This window comes from Carcharodon carcharias, chromosome 8, assembly GCF_017639515.1.
Source record: "Carcharodon carcharias isolate sCarCar2 chromosome 8, sCarCar2.pri, whole genome shotgun sequence".
NCBI lineage: Eukaryota > Metazoa > Chordata > Chondrichthyes > Lamniformes > Lamnidae > Carcharodon > Carcharodon carcharias.
In genome coordinates, this window is record NC_054474.1 from 45,861,686 (window position 1) to 45,878,899 (window position 17,214).

Genomic DNA, 17,214 nt, shown 5'->3' on the forward strand with positions numbered 1-17,214 from the left:
GAAAATGTAAAAATCCATGTAAAAGCATGTTGCAAGTTGAAGTTAAAACACCAGTAATTCTTTAATAAATAACTAATGCAATGTCATTAAGGATCTAAAAAATAAAAGCTAGATGAATCTCATTAGGAATGGAATTAAGACTGATATGGTTAAATTCAATCAAGAATTGGTATTGATTGAGGCAATGAAATGTTCTGCAGAACTTGATCCTCAGCTACTGGGCTACGAGAGCAACAGATAGGTTGTGCCATGGTAGTAACTGGCCTAGGTTTATAATGTAGAAAGAAAGGTTAGAAGAATTCACTAGAATTTCACAGAATTTGCTTCTGTAGGGCAGGCAGTGCTAATGCAGAACTTTACCTCACAAAACTGAATAGGCTGGGATGTCCATTATGGGGCAGGTTGTACAAAGTCGAGAGCATTAAGCAACTTGATAGGCTGAATGGCTTTTTCACATTTCATGCTTTCGTTCTGAAGCCTTAATAAATTTTATAAACTTATGGCATTTGGCCATTTAATTAAAATGATCAAGGTGTCACTTACTGCAGTAAAGATCCACTTTGCATGAATGCAATCTTGGTACAAACCAACATCTTCTTGGGACTCGAAAACGTAACTTAAATTATGCCAAATATTATCTTCAGTGATAAATGAGGGAAGACTCCGGAAATTCACCTTTTGTTGGAGGGTATTATTATCTCTTAAAATTAGACATAATTTTATTACAAGTATGTCAACAGCAAGAAATATTTGGGATAATGACCTAAATACTGCTGTGTACATTTAGTGGGACTGCATCACCACTAAGAAATTCTTCTGAGACTGCATTTGCACATAGGTTCACCATTTATCATAAATTGAAGAAAAACATGGCTATTATTAATTATGTAAGAAAAGTTCAATCTATTCATCTAATACTTCTTTCAATTTCAAAACACTGAAATGTTCGTCAATTCAACCGAATAGAAATCAGGCTAATTAAAACAATAATTCATCTTTATCTGACAACTGTGGGCTAAAACCTTTGTAATGAAAAGAAAACATCATGGAGCACAATGATATTTCAAGTAGTGCACTTTCCCAATGAAATAAAGCCATACAGTCCGAATCCCTTTGTAATATAGAATATACTTAATGGGGCAGGGTTAATATGCTTCTTAGAACCATGCTATCAGATTGCAGTGTCATCTTTGAAAAGAAAACACAATAGCTCAAAATTCATTTGTAGGGGCCTCATTTGTGAGACCGATCAGATACCTAGAAATAGAATTATCAAAATATTTGTTAATGCTTATTTTTATTCATGGAATACATGTAAGCCTGGCAAGACAATGACGTGGATCTTCCAATACCAACAGCGGTGAATGCTTGAGACATTCACCACTACTGGGGGGCACAACAGAATCGCAAGTTCTGGGGAGCTGACCTGCACTGGAACCCTGAACTTCCGGTTTGCCAGAAATGGCTCAGTGGGAGCCCCTGCTGATAGTCCCTCTGGAACCTGTCAGTGTGTAAGCTTGGGCTATTCGCCTAGAACTTCGCTAATAAATCAGTGTAAAAAAAGTAGCTGTGTTCCCAGCAGACATTGAACCTGCTTGGCGCAGACTTTTAAATCAGGAGGAATGTATATCCACACACTCCTGTCATCCCTAATGCTGCTAAACCTCCACTGCACCCCTAGCTCACTGCACAGCCCTACCTATCATCCTATCTCAACCTACCTCCTGCACACCCAGTTCACATCCTTTTCCCTGACTCACCCTCCAACCGGGAGTAGGGGGCTAGAATGAATAATTAATGAAAAATTATCTTGAAAACACTTGGAAACACTGAAATGAAGGCAAATCTCAAGGGACAGCCTCCAGTTCATGATGACAAAGGAGACATGGTTTCACTTCAACTATGCTTTGCCACTAGGCCTCCCTATTCACCTCCACAACTGATCCATGCTGCAGCTGGGACAGGAAGTTCCTGCTGCAGCCAGCAAAAAAGGTAAAAACAAAAGCGTGAGCCATAGCTTTGCCGCTGACAGGAAGATTTGGACCCATATTTAATATCCTTGCTAAGTTGCCCTGAATAAGTGTGGCTGTCTCCTTAAACCACTAAAATCCTTAACCTTATTAAAAATTAATAATAATCTATTTTCATTCCATCATTTTGGTTCATTATTGTCTGTGATGAATTTTTCCATTTGGAATACTTTTTCATAAGTATCAAGATTAGCCTAGATCTCAGTCTATAGAAACAGAGTGCAGCTTAGGTATCTGAGTGAAGACTTGTTTGACGAGAGGGAGAGTTCAGTGAGGGGAGGGAAGGAGGTGTTTGTTTCCATTTTCTATCTTTCTCATCTTGTAGGAATTGGTTCTTACTCTACAACAAGGAAAGAAGCTAGCTGTTTGATGAGTATCTGATCAGTGGGTAAGTTCTATTCTATCCCGAAGGTTTAAAATAGCACACAAAAATTGGTGGTAAAGTTAATAAAATATATAAAAAGCAACATAACTAAGTAATTAATATAACTAAATTATTATTTAAAACACTTAAAGATGGCAGGACAGATGATGTGTCAAGGCACATGTGGGCACTCCTGGATAACATTGTGATCCAGGGCAAACACATCTGCATAAGTGTTTGTGGCTTGAGTCATTGAGCTGGAGGCCAAGCTGCAGATGCTGTGACATATCAGGGAGGGCAGAAAGTTTACCCGGATGCTTTGTACCAAAAGGCAGTCACACCACTTAGGACAGGGTCTTCCAATTTGGTCAGCGGTCAGGGACAGGAGGGTGTGACTGTGAGTGAGGCAGGTAAGGAACCCAAAGGGCAGGAATGGGAGGCTCTGTAATGGTCCAATAGATCTCAGCTTGTTTGGATGAGGGCTGCAGGATTGATGAGCAAATTGACCATGGCACCATGGTACAGGAAGCAAAAAGGAACGTAGTGGTAGTAGGGTACAGTAGTCGGGGGGTTGACATTGTTCTCTGTACCAAAGAGTGAGAGTCCAGACGGCTATGTTGCCTGCAGGTTGCCAGGGTTTGAGACATTTGCTCAGGGCTGGAGAGAACTTAGAGTGGAAGGGGGAGGATCCAGTTGTCGTGGTCCATGTAGGTACCAATGATATAAGAAAAACAAGGAAAGAGGTTCTGCTTAGAGATTATGAGGAACTAGGCAATAAATTGAAAAGCAGAACCTCAAAAGTTATAATCTCTGGATTATTACATGAGCCGTGTGCAAATTGATATAGGATACATAAAATTAGAGAGATGAATACTGGTGTGGGAGAAGTGGGTTCCAGTTTGTGGGGCACAGTCACCAGTTCTGGAGAAAGTGGGGCTGTACTGTTGGGACAGTCTGCATCTGAACCGGGCTGGGACCATTCGTGCGAACCACATAACTCGTGAAATAGATAAGGTTGTGAACCAAATAGTTGGGGCAAGGGGTCAAATGTGGAAAGATGTGGTATATCAAAAAGAGTAGAGACGAGGTAAGAGAGGAAAATAGTAATATGGGAAATGAGGGTCGGAGAATGGCAGGAAGGGATAGAGAGAAAAAAACCCAAGAATGCACAAAGAATCAAGACTAAATGTCACAAAGATAACAGAAAGACTAAACTAAAGACTGTATCTGAATGCACGTAGCATTCATAACAAAGTAAACAAATTGATAGGGCACATTGAAGCAAATAAATATGATCTGATGGCGATTAAGGAGACAAGGATGCAAGATGACAAGGATTGGGTCCTGAACATTGAGGGGTGTATGACCTTCAAGAAGAATAGGAAGCGAGGTAAAGGTGGATGGGTAGTACTGTTTATTTTTATTTTTAGTCATTCATTGGAGGGGTGTGGGCGTCGCTGGCTAGGCCAGCATTTATTGCCCATCCCTAATTGCCCTTGAGAAGGCAGTGGTGACATACCTTCTTGAACCACTGCAGTCCATGTGGTGTAAATACACCCACAGTGCTGTTAGGGAGGGAGTTCCAGGATTTTGACCCAGCGTCGGTGAAGGAACAGCGATATATTTCCAAGTCAGGATGAATAATGTCTTGGAGGGGTACTTCCAGGTGGTGGTGTTTCCATGTACCTGCTGCCCTTGTCCTTCTAAGTGGTGGCAGTCGTGGGTTTGAAAGGTGTTGCCTAATGAGCCTTGGTGAGTTCCTGTAGTGCATCTTGTAGATGGTACACACTGCTGCCACTGTACGTCAGCAGTAGAGGGAGTGAATATTTGTGGATGGGGTGTCAATCAAGTGGGCTGCTTTGTCTGGCATGGTGTCAAGCTTCGTGTGTTGTTAGAGCTACACTCATCGGGGCAAGTGAAGAGTATTCCATCACACTCCTGACTTGTGCCTTGTAGATGGTGGACAGGCTTTCAAGAGTCAGGAGGCGAGTTACTCGCCACAGGATCTCTAGCCTCTGACCTGCTCTTGTAGCCACAGTATGACTAGTCCAGTTCAGTTTCTGGCCAATGATAACACCCAGGATGACGGTAGCGGTAATTCAGTGATGGTAATGCCATTGAATGTCAAGGGACGATAATTAGATTCTCTCTTGTTGGAGATGGTCATTGCCTGACACTTGTGTGGCACGAATGTTAATTGCCATTGTCAGCCCAAGCCTGGATATTGTCCAGGTCTTATTGCATTTGGATATAGACTGCTTCAGCATCTAAGGACTTGTGAATGGTGCTGACCTCATGATAGCAGGAAGGTCATTGATGAAGCAGCTGAAGATGGTTGGGCCTAGGAACTCCTGCAGTGATGTCCTGGAGCTGAGATGACTGACCTCCAACAACCACAACCATCTTCCTTTGTGCTAAGCATGACTCCAACCAGCAGACTCCCATTGACTCCAGTTTTGCTTGATGCCACACTCGGTCAAATGCTGCCTTGATGTCAAGGGCACTCACTCTCACCTCTGGAGTTCAGCTCTTTTGTCCATGTTTGAACCAGAAGCTGAGTGACACTGACAGAGCATAAACTGAGCATCAGTGAACTGGTTATTGCTAAGCAAGGACTGCTTGATAGCACTGTTGATGACCTCTTCCATCACTTTGCTGATGATCGAGAGTAGACTGATGGGGCGGCAATTGGCCCGGTTGGATTTGTCCTACTTTTTGTGTACTGGACGTACCTGGACAATTTTCCACACTGCCGGGTAGATGCCAGTGTTGTCTCTGTACTCAAACAGCTTGGCTAGGGGTGCAGCAAGTTCTGGAGCACAAGTCTTCAGTACTATTGATTGAATATTGTCAGGGTCCTTAGCCTTTGCAGTATCCAGTGCCTTCAGCCATTTCTTGGTATCACATGGAGTGAATCAAATTGGCTTAAGACTGGCATCTGTGACGCTGGGGACCTCTGGAGCAGGTCAAGATGGATCATCCACATCTGGCTGAAGATTTTTACGAATGCTTCAGCTTTATCTTTTGCACTGATGTGCTGGGCACCTTCATCATTGAGGATGGAGATATTTGTGGAGCCTCCTCCTCAGGTGAGTTGTTTAATTGTCCACCACCATTCACTACTGGATGTGGCAGGACTGCAGAGCTTAGTTCTGATCCATTGGTTGTGGAATCACTTAGCTCTGTCGATCACTTGCTGCTTATGCTGTTTGGCACACAAGTAGTCCTGTGTTGTAGCTTCACCAGGTTGACATCTCATTTTTAAGTATGCTTTGTGCTGCTCCTGGCATGCCCTCCTGCACTCTTCATTGAACCAGAGTTGATCCCCTGGCTTGGTGGTAATGTTAGAGTGGGGGGGAATGTCAGGCAATGAGGTTACAGATTGTGGTTGAGTAAAATTCTGCTGCTGCTGATAGCCCAAAGCATCTCATGGATGCCCAGTCTTGAGTTGCTAGATCAGTTCGAAATATATTCCATTTAGAACGGTGGTAGTACCACACAACACGATGGAGGGTATCCTCAATGTGAAGACGGGCTTTGTCTCAACAAGGACTGTGCGGTGGTCACTCCTACCGATACTGTCACGGACAGATGCATCTGCGGCAGGCAGGTTGGTGAGGATGAGATCAATGTTTCTCCCTCTTGTTGGTTCCTGCACCATCTGCCGCAGATCCGGTCTAGTAGCTATGTCCTTTAGGACCCGGCCAGCTCGGTCAGTAGTAGTGCTCCTGAGCCACTCTTCGTGATGCACATTGAAGTCCCCCACCCTGAGTTCATTCTGTGCCCTTGCCACCCTCAGTGCTACCTCCAAGTGGTGTTCAACATGGAGGGGCACTGATTCATCAGCTGAGGGGGTCAGGTATATGGTAATCAGGAGGTTTCCTTGCCAATGTTTGGCCTTATGCCATGAGACTTCGTGGGGGCCGGAGTCGATGTTGAGGGTGCCCTCCTGACTGTCCTGCCACCTCTGCTGGTTCTGTCCTGCCAGTGGGACAGAAAAAAAAGGTAGGAAACAGGCAACTATAGGCCTGTTATCTTGACGTCTGTCGTTGGGAAGGTGTTAGAAACTGTCATTAGGGAGGTTATAGCTGGGCACTGAGGGTAATCAGGAAGAGTCAACATGGATTTATGAAAGGGAAATCATGTTTATCCAATTTATTAGAGTTCTTTGAAGGAGTAATGTGTGGTGGATGGAGCGGAGCCTGTAGATGTACTCTACTTGGATTTCCAGAAAACATTTGATAATGTGCTACATAAAGGTCATTGCGGAAAATAAAAGCTCAGTGTAAGGGGTGACATATTAGCCCGGATACAAGATTGGCTGGCAGAAAACAGAGAGTATGCATCAATGGGTCTTTGGTTGGCAGGATGTAACAACTGGAGTTCCACAGATTTCTGTGCTGGGGCCTCAATTTTTTTTTTACAATTTACATCAATTACTTAGATGAGGGAAGTGAAGGCATGGTGGCTAAATTTGCAGACAACACAAAGGTAGGTAGGAAAGTATGTTGTGAAGAAGACATAAGGAGTTAGTAGACGGATATACATAAGTTGAGTAAGTGGGCAAAAATCTGGCAGATGGGCTATAATGTGGGGAAATGTGAAGTTGTTCACTTTGACAGGAAGGATAAAAATAGCAGAGTATTACTTAAACGGAGAACGACTGCAGAATTGCAAGCTTCAACAGGATCTAGGTGTTCTTGTGCATGATTCACAAGAAGTTAGTATGCAGGTGCAGCATGTAATCAAGGAGGCTAATGGAATGCTATCCTTTGTTATGACAGGAATTGAACATAAAAGTAAGGATGTTATGCTTCAGTTATATAGGGCATTGATGAGACCGCATTTCTAATACCGTGTGCAGTTTTGGTCTCCTTATTTAAGGAACAATGTAAACCTCCATAAGGTTTAAGGCAATGGAGGTAGTTCAGAGGTGCTTTGCTAGATTGACACCTGGAATGAGCGGATTGTCTTATGAGGATAGGTTGGATAGGCTGGGCTTGTTTCTGCTGGAGTTTAGAAGAGTGACGAGTGACTTGATTGAAGTATACAAGATCCTGAACAGGCTTGACAAGGTAGATGTGGAAAGAATGTTTCCTCTTGTGGGTAAGTCCAGAAATAGGGGCCATTGTTTTAAAATTAGGGTCACCCTGATAGGACAGAGATGAGGAAAAAAAATTCTGAGTTGTGTGACTTTGGAACTCTGCCTCAGAAGGTGGTGGAGACAGGGTCACTGAATATTTTTAAGGCAGAGGTAGATTGATTCCCTTGCCTAACAAGGATCTAAGGTTACCACGAGTAAATGGGAATGTGGAACTCAAAACACAAACAGTTCAGCCATGCTATTATTGAATGCAGAGCAGACTTGAGGGGCTGAATGGCCTACTTCTGCTCCTATTTTGTATGTTCATATGTTTTGATATTTATCTATTCACAATATATTATGTTAGCTGATCTTGTTGGGTCACAGTTCACATGCCAGTTTCTAGAGTATGGCCGACCGAAGCATAGTTTGTTTGAAATTTACGTAATAAAATATATTTGTCAAAACAGCCTGCAATTTCTTGTAGAATCTTGGGCTATAGACTTTGATATGGTAAATGTAAGTTTTTTAGGAAGTAGTCCAGATTACATAATAATTGTGTTCTGCTCAGAGAAATTTTAGAACCTAAAATATGCACTTTGTAAACATTAAAAATCATGTCACTTGATATAAAATCCTTTGCATATCAAATCTACTTAATGTTTATGACTACTTATGCAATTTCTATTACGTCTATAACTGATTGAGATTTCAAATGCAGAGCAATGTAACCTAAAATTAAAGAAGGATTTAGAATGAAAACGCATCTATCTATTAAAATTGCACAACATGATTACTTAGAAATCTTTCCAAATTAATACTATTTTCCAAGACAAAACACTTTTTACCTTGCGAAGATTTGAAGATTGTGGCCAGATTCTCCACTTACTTCCCTCAGCTGTCTAGGGTGCTTTCCATCTGGACTGGGTGATTTTTCTACTTTTAATACTTCCAGTTACTTTGAGCACCTACTCCTCATCCATTGTTATCCTATCCAATTTCTCTGCTCCCTCCTTTTCTGTGACATTGGCAAAACACTTTTTTCAGTGAAGGCAGATGAAAAGTGTTCACTCAGTTGCTCAGTTATGCTTCTGTGTCCACAAGATTATCTTCTTTTTGGTTCCTAATTACTTCCAGTCTTCCTTTAATAACGCTTTTACTATATTTATGTTTATAACAGACTTTTGATTTCCCTTTTAATGTTAACCACTAATCTAGTCTCACTCTCTTTGCCCTTGGTTATTTTTTTCAGCTCTCATCTATACTTTCTATATTCACCTTGGTTCTCTATTGCATAATGACCCTGACAGTTGCAAAACAAAAACAGAATTACCTGGAAAAACACAGCAGGTCTGGCAGCATCGGCGGAGAAGAAAAGAGTTGACGTTTCGAGTCCTCATGACCCTTCAACAGAACTGATCTTTCTTTACAAGGAGAGGGAAATATAAGCTGGTTTAAGGTTGGGTTGGGTGGGGGGTGGGGGTGAAGAAGTGGAGGGGAGGGGGGGTGTTAGGATAGGAGCAGATCATCAAAAGATGTCACAGACAAAAGAACAAAAGAACACAGAGGTGTTGAAGTTGGTGATATAATCTAAACGAATGTGCTAATTAAGAATGGATGGTAGGGCACTGAAGGTATAGCTCTAGTGGGGGTGGGGGAGCATAAAAGATTTAAAAATAATGGAAATATGTGGGAAAAGAAAAATCTATATAAATTATTGGAAAAGAAAAAAAAACAAAAGGAAGGGGGAAGAAACAGAAAGGGGATGGGAATGGAGGAGGGAGCTCAAGTTGTTGAATTCAATATTCAGTCCAGAAGGCTGTAAAGTGCCTAGTTGGAAGATGAGGTGCTGTTCCTCCAGTTTGCGTTGGGCTTCACTGGAACAATGCAGCAGGCCAAGGACAGACATGTGGGCAAGAGAGCAGGGTGGAGTGTTAAAATGGCAAGCAACAGGGAGGTTTGGATCATTCTTGCGGACAGACCGCAGGTGTTCTGCAAAGCGGTCGCCCAGTTTACGTTTGGTCTCTCCAATGTAGAGGAGACCGCATTGGGAGCAACGAATACAGTAGACTAAGTTGGGGGAAATGCAAGTGAAATGCTGCTTCACTTGAAAGGAGTGTTTGGGCCCTTGGATGGTGAGGAGAGAGGAAGTGAAGGGGCAGGTGTTACATCTTTTGCGTGGGCATGGGGAGGTGCCATAGGTGGGGGTTGAGGAGTAGGGGGTGATGGAGAAGTGGACCAGGGTGTCCCGGAGGGAACGATCCCTATGGAATGCCGACAGGCGGGGGGTGAAGGGAAGATGTGTTTGGTGGTGGCATCATGCTGGAGTTGGCGGAAATGGCAGAGGATGATCCTTTGAATGCGGAGGCTGGTGGGGTGATAAGTGAGGACAAGGGGGACTCTATCATATTTTTGGGAGGGAGGAGAAGGCGTGAGGGCGGATGCGCGGGAGATGGGCCGGACACGGTTGAGGACCCTGTCAACAACCGTGCAACTGACAGTTGCAAACCTACCTTTATCCCTATATCTTTACAAAGTGACTAGAGAAAACTGTAAGGAAAGATAAAACTGAATATCACAACACCAAGCACTTAGGATTTAATCTTTAAAAAACCTCTAAAACACTGCTAATCTGCCCTCAGTCATAAAGGCTTTCACACACATTGCTACTGTATGGTTTTAAACCATGTGTTTGAAATTTAACTGAGCTCAAGTTAGGATGGTGCGCAACTAAGGTGTGAATTAGGAGGTAATAGTATTTTTGCAGTTTTTGTCCTTCCCAGTGGTAGAGGTCATAGTGGAAGGAGGGTTTTTTTAAATTCTTTCATGGGATACGAATGTCATTGGCAAGGCCAGCATTTGTTGCTCATCCCCAATTGCCCTTGAGATGGTGATGGCACTTTCAAAATAACCTTGGTGAGTTACTGTAGTGCCTGCTGTATATCATACAAACTGCTACCACAGTGCACCAGTAAAAGGATATAAATTTTCAATATCGACTCCTAAAATCCATGAATCCATTTTTTATAGTCCCACCCCCAAGATAAATTTTACTTTCACATAATTATATTCTTGTTTCTGAAATTACAATAAAAATTATTTTTTCATTTCTGAAGAAAAAGGGAATTGTAACAAAACACACTGAAGCTCATGATTGAGCGAGGAAAAGCACTAACTTCACAAATTACAACTAGACTTTTGTGTTTTAACCTTTAAAAATACAGTGGTATCCATTAAAGGAAATTGATGATTCATTAAAAAGTTTATTGTAAAAAAAAATGCTCAATATACCGAACTATCCAAAGTGTTACAGCCTCGGCTTGCTGAACGTTGCTGGACGGGCCTGACTTGCACATAGAGGATTACAGGTGAAATTGAAATCAGTCACTGATAGCAAAAACAACAAAATTTGGCAGCTCTCAAATTTTATTCACTTTTCATTTCTTACCATACACAACAGACTGTTGTACTTTTTTAGTGAAGCTAGTTTCAGTTGTGTACTGGCTGTCTGCCTTTTAGCTTTTGATTCATCCCAGTTAAATGGAGATAGGGCGGAGAATATTTGAGATATTGCAGTTTTGAAAAAGTCAAAATTGCTTAAGATTTAGTTAATGTCAATTTAAAAAAAAATATTTAAGCATTAACAATCTACCCTTAATAATGGTTTAAGTAAAAACTCAGCATGTTTACCTCTATCACTGAAGTCATCTACAAGTACGATTTCTGCAATAAGCTCTGGTGGCGAGCGATTAAAGACACTGTGCACAGTTCGCAGGAGTGAGGACCAGCCTTCATTGTGGAATGGTATAATGACACTGGTATTTGGAAGTGACGCCAAATACAGTTTCTTCTTGCAGCTGTCAATTAAAGAGGCACAAATAACATGAAAACCATCGTAGAACCTGAAATAGCCATTATGACATAACATAGGGCAGTTTTAAAAACCATTTTTTTTTTTAAATACACAATTAATAACCTTCAGTATAGGGCTTTCTCAAACATATAATCAGCAACTTTCTTAATCTGTATTAGTAGAAAGTTCATCCATTCCTACTGCTAGATGGTGCTACATGACATCCATAAGATCACCAAGCAGCCAACTGGACCACATGGATCTTAACTTGGGCAAGTTCTTCACTGCAACCCATTGGCATATGGCACAAAGGTATTGGTGAAAGAGGTCCCCATCCTTTCAACATGGGGTCCTATGAAAAAGAGCCCAGTTTGAGAAAAATCGTGAACCCTCTCAGGTTAACTGAGGAAAAATTCTTAAAAAGCTGGTGGAATATTTGGTCCATTGTCAGCAGTTGGCTGACATAACATCAGTATATCAAGCACCTAAACCAAATTCCAATCCACTCAGTTACTGTGAAAGAACTGGTGGCATTATCAAAACCAAATCAAGCACTGGCACAGCAAGTTTCATCACCGTCAAGGCTGCCAGAACATCAGTTAGTAATACAAAAGCAAAATAATGCAGATGTTGGAAATCTGGAATAAAAACTGAAAAGGCTGGAAATGTTCAACACATCAGACAGTATCTGTGGATAGAGAAACAGATATAATATTTCAGGTCAATGGCCTTTCATCAGAACTGGGGAAACTTAAAACAAGTGAAAGGGAAGTGGTTGAAAAAAGAACATAAGGATAGGCCTGTGATAGGGTAGAAGACAGGGGAGATTAAATTACAATAGGTTGATGGTGTTAAGGCCAAAGGAAGTGGTAATGGGACAAGAAAAGAAACCAAAGATGTGTCTACAGAGGAAGAGTAAACCGCAGAATGATGAACAGTTGCCACCTGAAAGCAAAAACAATAGTGAAACCAAAACCTGTAAAGTAAATGGAAACAAAAGGGGGCAGAAGTTATAGTCTGAAATTGCTGATCTGAATGACAAGTCTGGAAGGCGCCTGATTGAAAGATGAGGTGCTGTTCCTCGAGCTTACATTGAGCTTCATTGGAACACCGCAAGGGGCCGAGGACATTGTGAGAGCAAGGTGGGGAATTAAAATGACAAGCGATCAGAAGCTAGGCATCATGTTTGTGGACTTAACAGACGTGTTTCACAAAACAGTCACCCAAACTGCATTTGGGCTCCCCAATGTAGAGCAGACTGCATTGTGAGCGACTAATACAGTATACTAAATTGAAAGAAGAAAAAAGGAATTGCTCCTTCACCTAGAAAGAGTGTTTGAGGCCTTGGACAGTGAGGAGAGAAGAAGTGAAAGAGCACCTGTTGCATCTCCTGCACTTGCATGATAAGTTCTCTTGGGAAGAGGAGGGGATGGCTGAGGAGTGGACCAGGGTGACACAGAAGGAATGATCCCTTCAAAATGCTGAAAGATCAGGGGAGGGGAATATGTGTTTGGTGGTGACAGTGCGACGGAGGTAGCAGAAATGGAGGACGATCCATTGAGTATGGAGATTGGTGGGGGTGGAAGATGAGGATAAAGAGAACCCTATCATGGTTTTGGGAGGAAGGGGAAGGATGAAAAAAGTGCGGAAAATGGGGCGAACATGGTTGTAGATCCCGTCAATTGGGGTTTATGGGGAGGAACTTCCTCAGTTGAGGAGAAAGGAAGACACATCAAAAGCACAGGTATGGAAGATTGCATCAGTGGAACAGATGCGATTAAGATGGGAAAAATGAAATGGAGTTCTTACAGGAAATGAGGTGTGAGGAAGTGTATTCAAGGTAGCTGTGGGAGTGGGCTAATAATGAATATTAGTTCATAGCCTAGCCCCCGAAACTGAGACAGAAGCCAAGGAAGGGAAGGGAAGCGTCAAAGATGGACCATATGAATGTGTGAGGACGACAGAAATTGGAAGCAAAGTTGATGTAATTTGCCGGCTCAGAGCGAGAACAGATAATGGCACAGATACAGATCTCAATGTACTGGAAAGAAAGGTGAGGAAGAGGGCCACCACCACCACCACCCTCCCACCCCCACCCCCGAGAAGGACAGGAACATGAAATGTTCCACATATCCCGCAAAAAAAAGTCATTGCTATGACTTATGCAGATTTCCACAGCAACATTTTTTATTTGGAGGCAGCGAGTGGCATTAAAGGAGTTGTTCAATGTGGAAAACATTGAGCAAGGCAGAGGAGGGCAGTGGGTTGGAGATTGGTTGGACCTCTGTTCAAAGAAGAAGCAGAAAACCTTCCTTCTTGTGAGATTTGTGAAACATTCTTTGTTCCAGTCCAGCTTGGGCCTCTTCTCTCAACTCTTTTTCTGCTACATTGATGTCAGTATCAGTGCTGTTTCCTACTGTCCCCTTGAACTGGCAAATTTCACAAACTTTGCTTCCAATTTCCACTCTTCTCTCACCTTCACATAGTCCACCTCTGCTCTTCCCTTCCCTTGCTTCATTTCTCAGTTTCCATTCCTGGGGATAAGCTATTAATGAAAATTCATTAATTTCCCAGTTATCTCAACAATACTTCCTCCCGCTTCCTGTATGCACTCCATTCCAATTCCCAGTTTCTCCATTTCTGTCATATTTGTTCTGATGATGCAACTTTCTGTATCAGTGCATCTGCTTTGTTTACCTTTTTCCTCAAAACGAGGACTCCCGCTGCCTACATCCCAAACACCATGGCTGACAGAGCCCTCAACTGTGTTGTCCCATTTCCCACACTTTACACCTCCATTCCCCGTGGTTCTGGGAGTGAGGGGAAGGGGTGAGAGCTAGAGAGATTGGACGTCCATGGTGAGAGAAAATAGTTAAGGTCAGAAAATGGAAACCATTAAAGTGACTGAGGCCATTGGAAGACTAATGGATGTAGGTGGGAAAGGACTCAACTAAGGCAAAAGAAAAAAGGTTAGGTACCAGCCCTAATTTTTTCTGGTATGTTTAGTCTATAACTAATAGGTTACTAGCAAGTACTGCAACATTACGCTGTTGGATGTATTTCACTGTCGAGTCTATCAACAAGGTATTGTTATTTCAGAGCTTATGGAGGAGCTGGGTAACTCAGAATTTGACCTTTAACTGTGCAGGTGCACACACCACAGGTTGCAATCCAAATAACCCCATAATAAGCGAGTGTTGATTGCTTCACCATTATTATTAATGCAAAATCTGGACCTGTATCGCATGTGGCTTGGTGTCACTTTATGTTCAATAATGCTCCTGAAGCAATTTGGGGCATTTAATTATGCTAAAGATGACAGTTGTTGTGCAACACTATGTTCAGCTACTAGCACATTTAATTTAATTTGGTAGTTACCGATTTAATTCCTCCATAAATAAACCTGATTTCACAAGCAAAAATTATGCAAAATTCAATGAAGGTGACATTCTGGCAATTCCCAAGCTAACAGCAGAAACATATAAATCATGGAAATGTGCACCATGGCATCTCAGAGTTTATAACTGTTGCTGCAGAAAAAGCCAATGCATGCAAGAAGCAGCAGTGGAATGAAAAGTCATAGGTAGGGATATAAAAGGAAAGCAAAATATCACAGCTGTTTCTCTTTGACAGCTTCCCTCTTCACTTAACTGGATGACTAATCCTAGGGTTTCCATTGCTTTGAAGAGTTTGTTCAGGTTATTAGAAATATACAAGCTATTCTTATCAAAAACAGAACTATCTGGAAAAACTCAGCAGGTCTGGCAGCATCGGCGGAGAAGAAAAGAGTTGACGTTTCGAGTCCTCATAACCCTTCCACCGAACTGAGCGAATATAAAGAGAGGGGTGAAATATAAGCTGGTTTAAGGTGGGGGGGGGGAGGGCAGGGTGGAGTGTTAAAATGGCGACAGGGAGGTTTGGGTCATTCTTGCGGACAGACCGCAGGTGTTCTGCAAAGCGGTCGCCCAGTTTACATTTGGTCTCTCCAACGTAGAGGAGACCACATTGGGAGCAACGAATGCAGTAGACTAAGTTGGGGGAAATGCAAGTGAAATGCTGCTTCACTTGAAAGGAGTGTTTGGGCCCTTGGACGGTGAGGAAAGAGGAAGTGAAGGGGCAGGTGTTGCATCTTTTGCATGGGCATGGGGAGGTGCCATAGGTGGGGGTTGAGGAGTAGGGGGTGATGGAGGAGTGGACCAGGGTGTCCTAGAGGGAACGATCCCTACGGAATGCCACCAGGGGGGGGTGAAGGGAAGATGTGTTTGGTGGTGGCATCATGCTGGAGTTGGCAGAAATGGCGGAGGATGATCCTTTGGCTGGTGGGGTGATAACTGAGGACAAGGGGCACCCAATCATGTTTCTGGGAGGGAGGAGAAGGCGTGAGGGCGGATGCGCGGGAGATGGGCTGGACATGGTTGAGGGTCCTGTCAACGACCGTGGGGTGGAAAACCTCGGTTAAGGAAGAAGGAGGACATGTCAGAGGAACTGTTTTTGAAGGTAGCATCATCAGAACAGATGCGACGGAAGCGAAGGAACTGAGAGAATGGGATGGAGTCCTTACAGGAAGCTGGGTGTGAGGAGCTGTAGTCGAGGTAGCTGTGGGAGTCGGTAGGCTTATAATGGATATTGGTGGACAGTCTATCACCAGAGATTGAGACAGAGAGGTCAAGGAAGGGAAGGGAAATGTCAGAGATGGACCATGTGAAAATGATGGAGGGGTGGAAATTGGAAGCAAAATTAATAAATTTTTCCAAGTCCCGACGAGAGCATGAAGCAGCACTGAAGTAATCATCAATGTACCGGAGAAAGAGTTGTGAAAGGGGGCTGGAGTAGGACTGGAACAAGGAACGTTCCACATACTTCATAAAGAGACAGGCATAGCTGGGGCCCATGCGGGTACCCATAGCCACACCTTTTATTTGGAGGAAGTGAGAGGAGTTGAAGGAGAAATTGTTCAGTGTGAGAACAAGTTCAGCCAGACGGAGGAGAGTAGTGGTGGATGGGGATTGTTCGGGCCTCTGTTCGAGGAAGAAGCTAAGGACCCTCAGACCATCCTGGTGGGGGATGGAGGTGTAGAGGGATTGGACGTCCATGTTGAAGAGGAAGTGGTTGGGTCCAGGGAACGGAAAATTGTTGATGTGACGTAAGGTGTCAGAGGAATCATGGATGTAGGTGGGAAGGGACTGGATAAGGGGAGAGAGAAGGGAGTCAAGATAACGAGAAATGAGTTCTGTGGGGCAGGAGCAGGCTGACACGATCGGTCTACTGGGACAGTTCTGTTTGTGGATTTTGGGTAGGAGGTAGAAGTAGGCCGTCCGAGGTTGGGCGACTATCAGGTTGGAAGCTGTGGGAGGAAGATCTCCAGAGGAGATGAGGTCAGTGACAGTCCTGGAAACAATGGCTTGATGTTCAGTGGTGGGGTCATGGTCCAGGGAGAGGTAGGAGGAAGTGTCTGCGAGTTGACGCTCAGCCTCCACGAGGTAGAGGTCAGTGCGCCAGACAACAACAGCACCACCCTTGTCAGCGGGTTTGATGACAATGTTGGGGTTGGACCTGAGAGAACGGAGTGCAGCAAGTTCAGAGAGAGCCAGATTAGAATGGGTGAGAGGAGCAGAGAAATTGAGACGACTAATATCACTACCTTCAACACCTGTGTTCTTTTGTCTGTGACATCTTTTGATTATCTGTTCCCAACACTGCTTGCTTGTCCCTACAACCACACCCCCCCCCAACTTCTCTTTCCCCCCCGCCATCTTAAACCAGCTTATATTTCACCCCTCTCCTTATATTCGCTCAGTTCTGTGGAAGGGTCATGAAGACTCGAAACATCAACTCTTATTTTCTTCCCTGCCGATGCTGCCAGCCCTGCTGAGTTTTTCCAGAT

At 43.3% G+C, this 17,214-nt stretch overlaps 1 protein-coding gene across 2 annotated transcripts in view; it reads right to left on the reverse strand.

The window, feature by feature from the left end:
* The window catches only part of LOC121281211 (polypeptide N-acetylgalactosaminyltransferase 10-like), a 167,847-nt gene that overhangs the window by 56,961 nt on the left and 93,672 nt on the right, over nt 1–17,214 (reverse strand). For both annotated transcript variants that reach the window (XM_041193992.1, XM_041193993.1), the window contains exon 4: nt 11,168–11,334. In XM_041193992.1, coding sequence (XP_041049926.1) covers nt 11,168–11,334 — 167 coding nt within the window. The remainder of the gene's footprint in view (nt 1–11,167; nt 11,335–17,214) is intronic.